The sequence below is a fragment of the Ammospiza nelsoni genome, chromosome 5, assembly GCF_027579445.1.
Source record: "Ammospiza nelsoni isolate bAmmNel1 chromosome 5, bAmmNel1.pri, whole genome shotgun sequence".
In the NCBI taxonomy this organism is placed as follows: domain Eukaryota; kingdom Metazoa; phylum Chordata; class Aves; order Passeriformes; family Passerellidae; genus Ammospiza; species Ammospiza nelsoni.
The window spans coordinates 51,093,818-51,110,188 of record NC_080637.1 but is presented as its reverse complement, the minus strand read 5'-3'; the positions used below and the strand labels follow the sequence as shown (position 1 = coordinate 51,110,188).

The 16,371-nt window shown below is 41.7% G+C and overlaps 2 protein-coding genes across 4 annotated transcripts in view; both read left to right on the top strand.

The window, feature by feature from the left end:
* Positions 1–1,393, top strand: part of NCF4 (neutrophil cytosolic factor 4) — a 37,003-nt gene extending 35,610 nt beyond the window's left edge. For all 3 annotated transcript variants that reach the window (XM_059473181.1, XM_059473182.1, XM_059473184.1), the window contains one exon: positions 1,161–1,393. In XM_059473181.1, the coding sequence (XP_059329164.1) occupies positions 1,161–1,197 (37 nt within the window). In that variant the 3' untranslated portion in view covers positions 1,198–1,393. The remainder of the gene's footprint in view (positions 1–1,160) is intronic.
* Positions 1,384–15,651, top strand: CSF2RB (colony stimulating factor 2 receptor subunit beta). The gene is made up of 14 exons (XM_059473180.1): positions 1,384–1,722; positions 2,540–2,709; positions 4,696–4,825; positions 6,791–6,984; positions 7,280–7,428; positions 8,311–8,482; positions 8,563–8,695; positions 8,795–8,955; positions 9,843–9,988; positions 10,089–10,263; positions 11,665–11,755; positions 12,024–12,093; positions 12,876–12,979; positions 13,257–15,651. The coding sequence occupies exons 2-14, from the start codon at positions 2,640–2,642 to the stop codon at positions 14,458–14,460; spliced, it is 2,799 nt and encodes a 932-aa protein (XP_059329163.1). The 5' UTR covers positions 1,384–1,722; positions 2,540–2,639; the 3' UTR covers positions 14,461–15,651.
* Positions 15,652–16,371: the final 720 nt, after the last annotated feature.

Genomic DNA, 16,371 nt, shown 5'->3' with positions numbered 1-16,371 from the left:
AACAAGAAATTACTGTATCAGATTCTTCAACAAATAAAGTTAAATATTAGTTTGTCCATTTTTATTTACAAGTGGGTTTTTTTGGGTGGGGTTGGCTTCTTGACATTATTTTATTAAAATATTACAAAATGTAACTTCCTGCTTCAGAGGTATTGTAGCAACGCAGTTTAGAAAGGCGATGAAGTAAGAGCAATGATTGTGTCAGTGATATTACATGTTGTGATGCATAAGAAAATGCAATGTAAGTTTGAAGCCTAATGGCAGGTATGGACTGCAAAATTTCTGGGGTGCAGTATTCTTTGTTACTTGTTCCTAGAGTTCAACAGAGCAAGTGGCACTCAGAGATCTTCAGTGACAGCTGGATCCTGTGATGTAGCCAGCAACTCAGCATGTCTGTCTCAAAATGGAGGAACATTTTCAATGAGAAGGGATAGGGAGGAAAAATTTCTGCTAGGAAACAACTGTCCTCTTTTATAAGGGTGCTGGAAGAACATAAACACACTGGCTTTTGAAAATCAGGGCAGGATGATCCCCCTCTGCCTTTAAACTGCAATGCAAAATAAATTCTTCCCATCCAGCCAAGTTACATATTCCCCTAACTGTCTGCAGGTTTTATATGGACACCTTCTCACACAGAGTTACCCCAGATATTCTCAATTTTCTTTGTCTTACTTTACATGTTTCCCTTATTCACATGGTAGGGGGTTTTCTTTGGTTTTTTTTTTTGCTTGTTTATTGATGCAGTTCTGATGAGAGAATAACTGTGCTACCTGTGGTCAGTACCATGGGGATTGAGAGGAGGAGTAACAGTGCAGGATAGACAGACTCTGCCAGTTATATTCTGTGTCTGGGAACTCATATAAGCCCCCATAGTTTATCCCTGAGAACACAAACATGAGCATGTCTCTCCCTTATGGCTGCCTAACTTTCCTAAGGTTTATTTCTGAAGGCTACTGGGCTGTTTTATGGTTGGATTAAAAGATCAGGCTGCCTTGGATGTAGGATAACTTCAGATCAACTACTCTCACCAGTTTTCTTTTGTTTTCTTTTTGTACTACAGTACTTATAATTTATGGTTAATTGTTGTTGAAATGGGTAAGACTTAGAAATATTACTAAAGAGTTACAGAGATAAGGGTAGTTCACTCTCCCCCAATACAGATGTACAAACAAGAGTCCAGAGAGATCCCTGCCATGAAGATTGTCTATTCTAGAGCAAAGCACTGGAGTGAAACAGCACTGGAGTGAAAAACAGAAAATTCTTTCTTCATCTCTCTCACATCTGCTGCAGTCAGTCCTGTATCTTTCTTAAAATATAAAAGTCTCATGATCTGGTAATTACTAACACATAGATTGGCAATGACAAACTTCCTTTCCCTCCCTTCCCAGTTAACCCAACAGTCCCATCTAAGTGCGTGCTTTGGGGGCTAAAATAGGAAGTACAGACTTCCTATTTTGTGCAATTGCACAGACTTTCCTTGAAAGGGGGGGTGTCAGCTTCTCTGAAAGTGGCATTTGAGGTTCATAAAAGATGTAGTAGTTATTTGAAGACTTACTTGCCAAGAAAATCCTGTGGTTGGTTTATACTTCTGTCTCCAGTTCTAGGCAAGTGTGGATTTGCTGATATCTGCATCAGAGGATTCTGGTGCTGGGGGGTGGTGCTGGACAGGGAGAGTGCCCCATCAGGTTGAATCATCTGCTTCACAGACACCCCTGGATTCAGGTAAGGGAATGGCTTCCTTTCTGGGGGAAGCATAATGATAGAGGCTGTGCTCATACAAGGACCTGTGAGTTACTGGGGGATTCCTTAGCTGTAAGGATTATTCAATGGCTCAGCCAGCTGTTTCCAGTCCAAGGAGGTGGCTTTTGGGAATCTGAAAGTCAATAGGAATTGAAAAGTGGTTTTTCATGCTCCCCTAAAGTAGAAAAAGTCTCAGATCTGTAACGTACTTAAGTCGGTGTGTATTATGATTTTGAGAGAGTGATGAGAGATGACCAGAATTACTTAAATTCACAGTGTGGTCCATGGTCCTAGAATTGCTCAATCTACTTTTAGTCTCTACAATCACCAGGAAAAAAATAAATTAATTTCTTTGGTAGTTTGTCTACAATTTGCAACTTGTTTGTGGGGCACTGAGAAAAGTTCAAGGAAATTCTCAAAGTGAATGAATATGGAAATCCATCCACTATAGCTCCTAGGAACTGTGTCATTGAGATCATATTTTTAAGGAAATTAGCCACTGTTGTGGTTCCTTAGGAAGGCTTTAAGCATAAAGAGCAGAACAATGAAATTAATTTTAAGGATGAGTTCTCATCACAAGTCGGGATTTTTGTCTTGTTGCTGCTCAGCTGACCAAATCCCTGCACTTCCTTGGAAATGTACATTTACTTCATTCTCTGCTTGCATTGCAACAACACACAGTGAGGACGTGAATTTTGTCCTACAAGAAATGCCTGGTAGAAGTTCTTCCTGAATGTCACTTCAACATGATCTTAAAGAAGTTCCCTTATTCAGTTTTACTTCTCTTTGTGTGAAACAGAAACAAACAGCTCCACAGTAAGCAGGGCAAGAGAGTGGCCAGTGGGCAATGAAAACTCTGAAATTCTGAGTTAGTATCAAGCCTGTGTGCCAAGGACAATATGGACATAAAAGAGATTTTCATCCTGCTGCTGTATCTGTATTTGGTCTTCCATGTTCAAGCCATTCAAGGTGAGATTCAAATTTATATTCTCTTTCATCCTTCCATTATTGCCTTTCTTTTAAAATGTCTCCTTCTTTCAGCTAATGCTCTTCCTCCTTTTCTGCTTTCTTCTCCTGTTTTCTAAGCTGTAAGAGAGCAGACATCCTGATCAAAGCCAGCATGTAGCAGGTGCACGTGCAGCCAAATGAGTTGTATGTTGGTGGTATGGACAGTTGAAATACTATATAAATGGATGAGATGAACAAGCTGATTGGATAATAAGTGAATGGAAGGAGGGATAGACCCTGATAATTAGTGAAAACATAGGAAAATGAAGGACTGCAAATGAATGCATAATTCAGATGGTGCACAGGAGTAGAGACATGTGGCCAGACACAAGACAGTGTGGTGGGGGTTACCAAGAGCAAAATCCAGATGACCTGATTTTCTTCTTCTGGAATAGCTGACAGATAAAGAGACCATCTGCCATATACATTGCTTGTGTTTCCTTTCTTACACGATGAGAACTTATTTCTTCTCTTCTCTTCTCTTCTCTTCTCTTCTCTTCTCTTCTCTTCTCTTCTCTTCTCTTCTCTTCTCTTCTCTTCTCTTCTCTTCTCTTCTCTTCTCTCTCCTCTCCTTTTTTCCTTTTTTCCTTTCTTCCTTTTTTTTTCTTTTTCCTCCCACACTCTGTCCTCTCCTGCCTCCAAATTTGATCTCACAGAGCTGGGAATAGGAAGTACACCATACCTGCCACAAGACTAGGCCTATAGCCATCATAGAGACAGCAGAAAAAGAGTGTTATCAGGAGTTGTGCTCCATGGACATCTACCTTTTCTAATGCAGATGCTCATGTCTGCAGTAGCTGGAGGAATTGTGCTGTCTGGCCCAGCATTAATTACAGGATATCTTCCTTTGAGGTCTCTGAAGTGTAGGTCAGACTGGGTTCTTGGCATTCTGAGCCTTACCCCCACACTGACACTTCCACATCCTTTTCTATGTGGGATGCTCCATTTTCTGGTTGCACAAGGAAAGCAGTAGAACTTTGTACTGGTTTTCAGTAGAAGATCAAAGTAAGGTCCCTCTTATGCTTCCTAAGAGCATTCTGTTCTGATGGGTTTTTGCCTGTAAAAAGCCCCTCAAGCGAGCTGATTATAGCTCTCATCAAGAAATATTATTTGGGAGAGCACACTCATGTATGCACCTTTGTCACCTGAAGGTGCAATAGCCCAATAGTGCAGCATGGATATTGTCTTCAGGGAAAATAAGGAAGGATAAGAAAGCAGCTTGCTTCATAGTATCTGTGACAGAGGCAGTCTGTATTTTTCTGCTTCACAGTTGTGAACTTAAAAAAAATATCCTTGATGAGAGGTCTGGCCATCTCTGGATCATAAATCTAGTTCCAACAAATTAGTTTGGACATTCTTCTGAGTCATAGCAAGGCTATTCCCAGAGCATCTCACCTTTAAATAGACCTTTCTAGCATTACAAACTTTCCTGGGAAGTTAGTAGCAAAAAAGTTCACACAGCAACACATAAGTAGGAAATGATCACTATATGTCTGCTGACCATGGTATCTACTAATCCTTGGATATACTCAGTGTTTGAAAAGTGATACCTTGGCTAGAACTGTATGCCTTGCAGGCACAAAGATTTCACTAAATTGTTGTTAGCTGTAGCCTGGTTTGGATACTTGTGTGTTGTGGAGATGTGCAGAGTGGTCCCAACTCTGCACATACATTCATGGAGTCATGTCCCATCCCTGAGATGTTCAGGGCCAGATTGAAAGGCGCTCTGAGCAAAGTGGTGCAGTGGAAGGTATCCCTGCCCATGGCAGGAGGGCTGGAACTACATGAGGTTTAAGGTGCCTTCCAACCCAAACATTTCTGAGTCTAGGATTTTCTGGTGCAAAGAGGAGACTTTTGTTATCAGAGCCTCATGCATTCTGTATCTCATCTCTCACCATTTACATTTTTAATCACTGCATCTTTTCTTTGTCTGAATTCCTTTCCCAGAGAGTATCCCAATGAAAAGCTTGAAGTGCTACAGTGACTACAACTCACAGGTGACTTGCACATGGATGGAGCATTCAGAGGCTCATGACCTCATTCCTATGATTCTTTACCAAAGAGATAATATTGACATGTAAGTACCTGAAATGTGCTGAGCTAGAGAAAAGTCCAAATGGAAAATTGCCATAACTTGGAATCCTGGGGACATGCAGTCAAGTTTTTAGAAAGCACATCCACACTCTTTTTTAATTAAGCAAAAGTTATACCTGCTTCTGAGCCTCATCTAGAAGAGAGGAATGAGTAAGCTATGCCAGTGGAGATATTTTTATCACCTTTACAATTATTTTCCATAATTTTGTTGTAGGATCATAGATATGAAATAAGATGGGGCATATAGGCTGCTAATAATCAGCATTAGGGGAGAAGGAGGTATCAGAACAAGTGTGAGTATTGTTTATAACCCTAAAGGGAGGAGATATTCCCCCTGTCCTTTTGCTCATTTAGGAGCATCGAGAATGTGGTTTTGATAACTTTTGAGAAATATGTGTAGACTGTATATTTATGAGATAGGGAGCTGGTAAGTTCTCTATCCCTGCCATCAGTTTTTCTCCAAGAGATACTGGTGTGTTTATGACAGTATCTCTCTGTCACATTTGTTTCCTTTTCAAAAGGGAACCAAATCACCAGACTGGATTGTTGGTGAGGATAAGAAAGGATGGAAATGAAGGAATAGTTAAGGGAGAGAGGAAGGCAAAGATGGATAGTTGAGAAGAAAATTATTTAGAGTCTGGAGATACAGGAAGAAAAGAAAAAATTAAGAACTCTTGATTTTATTGCAAACAAGTAGGAATTTAATAGACCTAAAAGTAGATGAAAACAGTGAAAGAACTTTGGAACAGGACCTTGAGGGTAAATACTACTATAAAGTTTCTTGGACTTTTGGAGGATTATCTGAAACATTGTTACATGATGAAGTGTGTGGATCATGAAATATAACTGAGGTGAAGGAATCAGACAAGCAGGTGTTAAGCATGGACAGTCACACAGCTGAAATCAAAATGGCCAACAATTAAACAAGATCAGCTCATAGGTGAAGAATAGTTGACTAAACCCCAAACTGTAAGGTAATGCTGGTGAGTAGATAGAAATAACTTCACAGCTTCACACCCTTTGGACTGACTCTTTTACTTAAGGCTACACACACACTGCAGTGTCCAATCCATACTTCAGCAATGTCCCTGGTTTCCTTGCTAATACCCAACTTATAAAAATAGCAATAGTGCTGAATAATGCTTGCTGACATATAGTTGGCTAGAAGACTCCATCCTGTCCTGGAAGAGACTATTTGGCCTTAAATATTCACAACTTAATATTTCTAATCTGAGCTGGAACAAGATAATATACTGGGCATGAAGCCATAAGCACAAACAAAATTCCACAGGGTGCATAAAGAAGCAACACATCTCTCCAGCAGCTAAGGCTACTGCAACCACACAAAGATTATCCTCTCATGCCTAGTTTAAAAAAATGTTTCTAATTTTCATGATGCTGCTTGGCCTGGAGAAAGGCCATCTGAAAGGAGGATTAACATTGTGGATGAAATCTTTAATGAATACTTAAGGTCCCTTGGCAGAACAGAACCACTAAGGATACAGAAGTACATTTTGGTTGAGAGTCTTTTTCTAAGTGTTTTTCTGGTACTGCAAAATGAAAGTCTTAAAGCAGCTTAGGATCATCAGAAATTTTATGGCCTTTAACTCTGAGTTAAAGGTATATTTACATGACGTAAATTTTTATCATACTGTTTCTCACCTAAAAATATGAGATTACATAGAGCTAGGCTAAAAAGTAACAAAAATTAACTGGTACTGTAACATTCTGCTGCAAGACTTTGAAATGGGGAGCAAAATTCTAGTGTAAAAAATGTTTCTCATATTAACTGATGCAAACCAGGACTATTAGGAACAATGAGAAGAGGATATAAGTGCCTTCGTGAATTATAACAACAGGATGGGTTGAAATTGGTTTCAGGTTTTAATTTTGTACTAACTAGAGGTTTTTGGATCAGATCCTTATAGATCACTTTCTCTGTACACAGGAAGAACAAGAACATGTCTTGTGAACGCCAGACAGAAAATGACTTGCATGAAGCTCCAGACGTGTTTGTGCACTGGGTCTGCCGCAGGACTACAGACTATTTAGGAATAGGGATAAAGGATACTTATGGCTTCAGGCCTAAAAACGGAACAGAAATTAATCAAACAGAACTGCATGTTGATCTTTTCCAAAACGGTAAGGCTTAAAATACCAAATTCTTGTTTCCCAATGTACTTTATTTGCTGTTCATCTGGAATTGTGAAAACTGCCAAAGAGCTCCACATTGCGAGGGTCGGGTAGGGAGAGAAGGCAGCAAGTTTGTGAGAGCAGCTGGATGTGGTATCATCTCAGGAGCTAGTAAAGCAGGAGGTACCTGGTCTGTCAGGGATAAGATACTCTGGAAATGGGGAAGCTTACCTAGATGTTTTCTTCCCCTCTTTGTGTCATTTCCTCATTATCTCCTCTCATGCATTGTACCTTCACCTTCCAGTTCGGCCCCTCCCACCTCAAAACCTCTCAGTCAGCCCAATGACATCAGGGGACTTCTTGCTGACCTGGGAAATAGCCGATGGAAGCCAGGGGCTGGGCAGTGCACTGGACTATGAAGTCACTTACAAGCGGCAGTGGGAGTCCTGGGAGGTAAGAGCAGAGGACCTGAGCTGTCCTGATTTGGGCTGCACCAATTTGGGCAGTTCAAAGTCTGTGGAAAAAGTTGTGCAAATGAATGGTCTTTCCATTCTTCAGTGAATGTGAACAGATACAAGTGTTGTTTTGGGTCAGGTGGAAGGGGCTCTCTTTCTGTTAGCAAGTGACTTGTCCTGTGAAATGCCATTTTTCCTGAACTGAATGCAAAGATATCTTCTCCACTCAAAGAAACACCCAACCATTGTACTTGGATTTGAGTTGGATTTGAATCCCTCTTAAACTAAATTAAATCATGTTCAAACAGGAGGCTGTAGGTTCAAATGGGGAAAACAGCAAAATACATTTGAAGTTCCTCCCCCTTTGAGACAGATATGTTTTGGGTTTTTCTCTCTCTTTTTTTTTTTTTTTGTTTAAGTTTTTAGGAGTCCATATCCTTTGCCCTATCATTTCCCTAGATCTGCACATGTGTCTGCTCTGTACCTGTCAGACTGATCTTTAGATTTTAAGGGAATTATCTTGGCCAGATTCCCACATAATTCTGCACTGAGCAGTGCTATGAACATGTGTAGCTGGAGCTGAAGACAGTCTGGACTTTGCAAGCTGCAGGAGTTTGCTACTTGTTGTGGGGGGAGATTGTGCCTGACAGTAGCCATGCCTCACCTGTCTTGAGCTGTGCTGCAGCACACACTGGAGCCCTCTTGTGTGGCAGTGAGGAGACAGTGCATGGCAGCATGTGCATGGACCATCGCACTTGTGGGACTGTTTGAGATGCAGCCTGGCAGTCCACTCCTCCTCTCACTCTTTCCCTGTCTTCCCTGTACCTCTCCCTCCCCAATGTCCCAATTTCCTCCATCCCTTCCTCTCTCCCAACAACAGGAAGCTGCCTCACTCTTGCTCTCCAGCACCACCCAGTGCAGTCTCAGGCCTGAGGACCTTGTCCCAGGGAGCAGCTACATTGCCCGTGTGCGAGCCAGACCAGGGCAGGCCAGCAGCTTCTCTGGGCAGTACAGCGAGTGGAGCACGGAGGTGTCATGGAATACCCCTGAAGGTAGCATGGGAGGGAATGGGACTGGAAACTGAGAAGCCAGAACTTTCCTGTCACTAACCTTGCACTTGTGTTCTCTGAAGGTGGCCTTCAGCCCAGGAACCTTCGCTGCCTCTTCAATGGTGGAGATCGTCTGACGTGCAGTTGGGAAGTGAAGAAAGTGATCACCACCTCTGTCCTCTTTGGCTTGTTCTTCAGGGCCACCCCAGAATCACAGTATGTGCTCTGTCCATGTCTGTGTATCTGTGCCTCTCCCATGGGGCTTCTGCCTGTCCGACTCCCCTGATTCCCATTCATCCTCTTTCTTCTCCTCAGAGAAGAGGAGTGCTCTCCTGTGCATGAGAACACTTTGCCCAACACCCTATATGTGGTCCAGAACTGTGAGATCCCTGTTAGCAATTCTAGCAGCCAGAGCCTGTACCATGTATCTGTCCGGGCCAAGACAGAGGAAAAGATGATTGAAGCGCACAAAAACAGTGAGTTCCTGTGTTGTTTCCTGCTTCTCCTTCTTGTTTCTTGGAGAGATGCCTGTCTGACCAAGTGGGGCTGAGGACAATGGTGTTGAGGAAAAGTGAGTGGGAAGTGGAAGAAACAATCACTTATGAAGAAAGGGACTGTATTAGGTCAGAGCTCTGGAGTGTAGGTGTGGAGTTCCTCAGTGGCACTTGCTACTCTGAGGAAGGTGACAGTGATGGAAACTGTTGTGCAGAAGTCCAGGTTGTGACCTGGAGCTTCTCAGTGAGCATTTGCCATCCTGCTGACTTCTCTGTGATTCACATTCATGAGTGTCCCAGGTGACAGGGGACTGTGGTGAGAGGTGTCTGTAGTGAGTAGGAGTGTGTCACTATGTGATTTCTCAAGAAGTCAGTGAGCTCTTGTGGGTTTGTGCAATGGCTGCTGGAACCCTGGATGAGGTAGGAATCCATTTCCCAGTGAGGTGTACCAGGTAGGCTATCTCTGCCCCACACGTATCTGAAGCTATTTGGGTGACTTCTCAAACTCTAAAACTAGGGCAGCTCCTAGTGGATGAAAATATCAGGAGGTAGCTCCAAAAAATTGAAAATTTCTGGAAATGTGGTGGACAAGTACAGATATTTCAACTATTGCTTTGCTGCTTTTCTGTACACAGGGAGCACTCTCAGTATTCATGGGTATGGATTTTCTGTTATTTAATACTCTTGTATACCATTAATATTGTTGTATTTGACTAGAAAATGAAGATGCAGAGAGTTAAGAAGTGTTAAAAAGCTGAGCCATTTTACATTGCACAAAACAACCTTGTTTTCAGTCCCAGGAAATGATTCACAATGTGGAAAGAGACCAGTAGGTTGGTAAGCGCTCTGAGACATTCAGTGTGTTTCAGTCCAGGTGCTGCCGCCTGCAAATGTGTCAGTAACAGCAACAGGGAACCAAGAGTATGAACTAAGCTGGAAAAAACACAATTTGAAGTACAACTTCATACCACAGAGATACCAAGTCAAGTACTGGGAAAACAACCAATATGAAAAGGTAACTTACAAAGTGCAGGAGTCATGGATATTTCTTCGCTGGTCAAATGGAAAGACAGTTCTTCTCACCTCTGTCATTTGTGCTTCTTCCCTCTCCCCAGACTTTCCAGGTGTTAAATATCAGCAATGATGAACCTCCCTTCATCTTCACCCTGCAGATGCTGGCAGCATCTACAGAATATAGGGGGAAAATGCGTGCAAGGGTGAATAAATCTCCAGACTATGAGGGACCTTGGAGTGAATGGAGTGAGGAGTTCACCTGGAAGACTGAGAATGGTACTTTCCATGCTTCTGTCAGGTTTTGGTGGACTGCTAATGGCTGGAATGGCTCTTTAGTATAACACATTGTCTCAGCTAGGGTTGGAGTGAGGTGCAGCCATGGCCTAGTTGGAGCCACTTACCAAGGCAGCTACCCTGCCTGCATCCTTGCAGTACATCAACAATGCTAGGGAAGGAAGTGAATGACCTTTTAAGCTTCTTTCTTGATTGCCTTCATAAGATGAGTATAACTAACTGTTACCGGGCTTGCAATGGTTTTTCAGGGTGAAGAGAGAGACGAGAATCTTGATCTCATGATCAGAAGGCTGGATTTATTATTTTATGATATATAATACATTAAGACTATACTAAAAGGAATAGAGACAAAAGTTCAGAAGCTGCTAAGCTAAGAATAGAAAAGGAATCAATAAACAAGGGAGCTCTCTCTGATTCTGTCCCAGAGAAAGCTCAGTCTCTGATTTGCCCTTAATTGTACACAAGCAACATGGGCCAATCACAGGTGCACCTGTTGCATTCCACAGCAGCAGATAACCATTGTTTACATTCTTCTTCTGGGGCCTCAGCTTCCCAGAAGAGGGAAAAATCCTAAAGAAAGGATTTTTATGAAAAGATGTCTGTGACAACTAAACATAAAGTTTTCCATGTGGAGAATGAATCAAAAACATCCTGCCCAAAAGATTATCATTATTTTCTGATTCCAGTAATCCATTCTGCTGTCAGTGACTAAAGAGCCTGATACTTTAAGAAGATAGAAGATAAGACATCAGCTTTATATATTTGCGGAGTGACTATAAGGTTGTGTAAAACACACAATAGAATCTGCTGGAGATAAAATCTTTACATATTTTTGTGGTTTATGGACTTGGAGGCAGAATGTCTGCCTTCATACAATCTTTTGCCCAAAGTAATATGATCTTGCATGATTTGTCCTGAGGAAGGTTGTAGTGATTATACTGTGAGCAAATTTTGATACACGTATTCAGGAAGAAAATAGTGTGCTGTTGTGGCTGTTGGCAGGGGGAGCTCTCAGAAAATCTCTGAGACCCCATTTCCTCAGAACTGTGCAGTCAGGCAGGCTTAAGATGTCTGAAACCATGCCTGTTGTTCATAGTGGAGTTAGGTTCATAACCGTCATTTCATTAGCTTAAAATGTTTAATTCTGATGTTAGTAGAAGCTAAGAAGTGAATCAGTAAAGGAAACAATCAACTCCTTTGGTCAGTGTGCTGTTCAGGGCACATTTGGCCTATTCCACTTTGGAAGATATTCCAACAGTTTGAAGGCCCTATGATCCTGTTCCTCCACATATCAAATTCCCTGAATAGTGGCCAGAATGAAAAACCTGTTGCAGGAAATAGTCATTCTGCAGGTGGATAGATTTTCTCTTTTCTCTGTTTCAGTTCTGCCACCTGTGGTTCTCCCAGTGATGCTCCCAGCTCTCATCATCACTTTGCTGATAGTTGCTTATTGCAGCTATAAGTATTTCCTCAGGTAGGTTTGCATTGCATCAGGGAGACTTAACAGCCCATGTGGGTGGCATGAAGTCTGAGGCACTTCTTGTCCCCCTGGAGAGAGGTCTGTGTGGAGATGGGCCTTGCTGGGCAGCCTTGAGCATGGCTGTGCAGGGAAGAGAGCTGGGTGGGGCTGCAGCGTTGCCTTGGCTGTGCCCTGCTGTGCTGAGCAGCATGCTCTGTGTGGTGTAGCCTTTTCTGGTAGCAGCAAATTGAGAAGCAAATCTTGAAAGCTGTTCTTGCTGCAGGAAGAAGAAAATGTGGGAAGAAAAGATTCCAAACCCCAGCAAGAGTCTCCTGATCCAGGGCTATCTGGGGGTAAGAGGGAACTGTACTTTGAAGGATTAATTATTTCTCTTTCTTTTTCAGGACTTCCAATAATCTTAAGAGCTCTTTTTGTTTTCTAGTCCACAATTAACAGATACATTCATTTATCTATTACTTGTTTTTAGAAGTTCTGGTCCTACTCAACATAACAGTGCTCTTATATTTAGCAGATCTTTTTGTGCTGTGCTTGTCAATACAACTGTGATTTAAAATCAATGTAGAAAAATTTTCAGTACTTTAAAATTTCCTGTGCCTTGCTTTTAAAAGGGGGTTCTTAAAACCTGCCCAGCACTTATGGCTCACTAACTCTCAAAAGCAGGTTCCTAGGGTACGCTGCCAAGTAGCTCCTTCAGCAGCTTGAAGTTTGCTCTCTTGAAGACCAGAGTAGTAACTCTACTGCTCCTTTTTGTTTTTTTCCCTTTACTCTGAAAATGTTAAACTCAATCATTTTATGATCACTTTGGCCAAGACAACTACCTACTATCAAATCCCTTAGGTCCTCCATTCACAAATAACAAGTCTAGGAGGGCATCTTTCCTAGCTGGCTCACTGAGTACTTGTAGTCAGGTCAGTGATAAGGCAACACGGGTTTGAAGAAACCATCTTCTGGAGAGGACAACATACCTTTGAGTTGTATTAGTGAAGTTGTATCCCTGTTACCAGGTGCTATAGGCTCTTCTATTTGTTTTCTTCATCCATGGGGAATGTACAATTCCTGTTTCTACTGCCAGTAAGATACTGCTCTTTGGTCATGTCTGCTTTTTCATTTTCAGAAAGGACATTTGGGGAGTTGGCCAACAAGCAACCAGCTGGACTTCAACAAATACAACCTTTCAGAGAAGATGGAGCAGGCTAGCTTCCTTCAAGTTTTGGACAAGTGAGTAAACAGCACATGATGGTGACACTGTGGATGGTCTCTAAGACCTCACTGCATCATGGCAGAATATAATCAAATGTTCTGTCACTAAAAATCCTATGCAAGTTGCTTTTGAGGAGGAGATTCAATTTTTTATTACAGGGGTAGCTGCATCTGCATGAATTTTTTTTCCTAAGCCTGTGTGTAGCTATGTGTGTTTTCAACTAAGATTGGCTTATGTTTTGTGTTTAAAACAATAATCTCTCTCATGAACAACTTTTAACTTTCCCACATTCAGGCCGGCAAAGACTTTGGCTGAGTGCCTTGAAGGAGAGACTAAGAAGACAGATGTTTCCCCTGTTACACCTGACCTACAGAACTCATACCATGCTTTAAATGAGTCAGAGCATGCCCCAGTTGCCTGCTCAAGTCAGAGAGCTGGTCATTCCTTTCCCATTTCAAGGAGAAACAGTGCTGATGCAAGTATTGCTTCCCACACAGCAATCCCTTGCTTTGCTTTCAATGGTCCATACTTGTACAGCCCAGTGGTGTCCTCTAACCCTGACATACACCAGACCCTGGAAATGGACACTGTGGGACTCAGTAATAAATCAGTTTCCCTTCAGTATGTGACTCTCCCAAGGGAAGACTCTCCCCAGGCCCCACAGAGCCAGGAGCAGCCAGAAGCAGCTCCTCCAAGGGACATGCTCCCAGATCAGAAGGAAATGATGCGGCACCTCAGTGACAAGGAAGAGGTCTCACAGGCCTCACCATCCTGTGGGGAATGCACCAACAAGGGAACAGAGGAGCAGAACTCTCCAAAGGCTCTCAGCTGTACCACATCTCCTCAACAGTGCCCTTTGGAGTACATCACCACGGACGGCCTGGTACTGCCATTGGCCAGCACCTCCACCCATCCTCCACTTGTCACAGCTGAGGAATCACCTTGTGGCTCACAGCAGCCCCAGCCTCCCAGTGACCACTCTTGCCATGAGTCTTCTCAAGGGAAAACTGGTGTCACGATCCCAGTTTCAGGCCAAGCACCAGCCTCATCTCCTGAATTGCACCTGGATACCTTTGGTGACTATCTTACTCTGCCTGAAGGTCTCTGTGAACATTCAGAGCCCACAAAGATTTCTTTGCCTGTCTTACAGAAGGAAAATGGTATTCCTAGAAAGCAGCCTTTGTCAGAAGGTAACTTGGTGGTGTTAAACCCTGATAGCACTGAGCCAGTTTTCCTTTGCCAGGTTGGTGACTATTGCTTCCACAGCCTAAAATCCAGTGTGAAGATGGATAATAGTCAGGAAGACCATCAAGTCATGAAACTTTCTGAAAACGAGACAACGCTTGGGCAGCCTGTATGTGATGATGAATCCATCACAGAGAATGAAGAGGATGTATGGAAGAGGGAAAAAATACAGGCCATCCAGCTCTTCAAAAACCTGAAATCAGATGATTACTTTTCCTGGCAGCAACCTTTGAGGATCAAAAAAATCTGTTAAATGGGTAAATATTAAAGAATACCAGAGAGACAGGTAACTGAAAGAAGTTGCAACCATCTGGTGAAAATGAACCCTCAAACCTAGGAACAAATAAACACCAGTTCCATTTTCAAGCTTTAAGTCCAACATGCTAAAAAACTTGAAGTAGCTCAGTGTCATTCTCGGGGGTCTTCACAGATTTGGCATGAAGGACTACGCAAAAGTTGCAGTGTAGTGTTTTTTAAATTTTTGGCTTATCCATGATGACCAGTTTATCCTCCTCATGATCCTATAATACATCACAATCATCTTGCAATTATATCAGATTGCTTGGCAAAGCTTGTGGCAGGAAGTGCAGACTTAACAGTTTGAAAAGCTATCAGAAGAAGGCAAGCTTGAAAAACTTGGAAAGAAAAGTTCTATCCTTAAAAGCCATTTTGTTTAATTTCTGTGCACTTATAAAATAGCTCTAGAAGTCACCAAGGAAATTCTGTATCTTTGCCTTTCCAATATGGCAAGAAATAGGTATTGCCTAAGGTGAAAAAAACCCCCAGACACTTATAGAAGCATAAATAAAAAATGAGAAAAAGATTGTTGAAATACAGGAAAAGTTTCTTAATGTTAATGTCCAGTCTATCACAGTGGATTCAGAGGATAACAAGAAAACATTACTGGGATACATAAAGCAAGTTGTAGAGAATCATTTGGAGGAAGAAATATTACTGAAAGAAGACCCAAAGGCTCCTAAGGTTCAGTGAGAGGGAGTGGGGCAGATAACAGAAAATGGTAGTTAAGAGATGCTGGAAGGTGCACAAGCCTGTAACTGCTGTGGTTCTTCTAACTGTTGAAGTACTATATGATTTTCTTTTATGTTCATTGATTGTTTATGCATTATATACTTCATCCTAAAGTGTAATTGATTCTTAGTTTGGTTTTATTTTTTCTCTTAAAAATGAGAGTTGAGAAAGAGGTGACCTTTTTCTCAGTTTTGCTGTATAGAAGGTGGTGCAAGGTAAGAGCATTTGTTCAGAACTGCTACTCTGCAATCAGTGAAAAGGCTTTGGTTTCAGACCTGAAGGTAGACTTGGCTTCCAAAAGAACATATCTTTTTTCAAATATAAAATCTGTATCAATAAACATATTATTTCTTCCTATGAGTATTTTGTTTCATATGTTAAAAATATTGTGTTTACAATAAAATTACTATCAGCTCATTTGCTCAGGTCTCAAAAAATTCTATAGGTTCAACTATGCAATATATGAGATAGGACATTTTTCTCCTGACTTTGCTTATTACTTGACAGAGAAAAGAAGTTCTGTGTTTGTGCCACTTGATTCCTCCTGCTGGGTTAATGGGACTGTGCTGATTCAGAAATTACAGTGAAATTATTTGGGTTTTTGGCAATTTAATCCTTGTAAATACCATTTTAAATCTGAAAGGTGTGCAAATTGAACTTGGTGCTCTTCACAGCAGAAAGCAGGCAGTTGCAGCCTCTGATAGAGAATAGTGATGAACACTTTGAGAGATTTGCAACTTAGACCTTTTGTAATCAATGGATTTTTTTTTTTGAGAATTTCTTCTTTGGCCTTTTATAAGTGGCACAATTAGCTTCTTCCAGGCTGTATAATTGTGCTCTATTGAAGCATATCCTAAAAGGAGCTGTTCAAATTCATATGTAAATGTTGTATCTGAATTCATATCTTAGATATGCATCACTTTGCTGGGCCTTGAATTGCTGGGGTTTAATAATCAAGAAGAATAATGAGTGGGAGAAGTTTTATTCAGCTCAGTGGCTTTTGGATAAAGTCCATTTGCATTGTCATCAGTACTCTAAGATGTGATCAGTACTCTGACAGCTCTCTGTTCCTTCTGCTCCTCTGCACTTGGCTGGGCATTTGCAGAGGCTCATTTTGGAGACAGGATTTACAGAT

Coding starts and splice junctions, on each gene's coding strand:
- CSF2RB (XM_059473180.1), top strand. CDS start 2,640: ATGGACATAAAAGAGATTTTCATCCTGCTGCTGTATCTGTATTTGGTC. Junction 10,264..11,664: donor CACCTGGAAGACTGAGAATG/GTACTTTCCATG, acceptor TCTCTGTTTCAG/TTCTGCCACCTGTGGTTCTC. Junction 12,094..12,875: donor TGATCCAGGGCTATCTGGGG/GTAAGAGGGAAC, acceptor TTTCATTTTCAG/AAAGGACATTTGGGGAGTTG.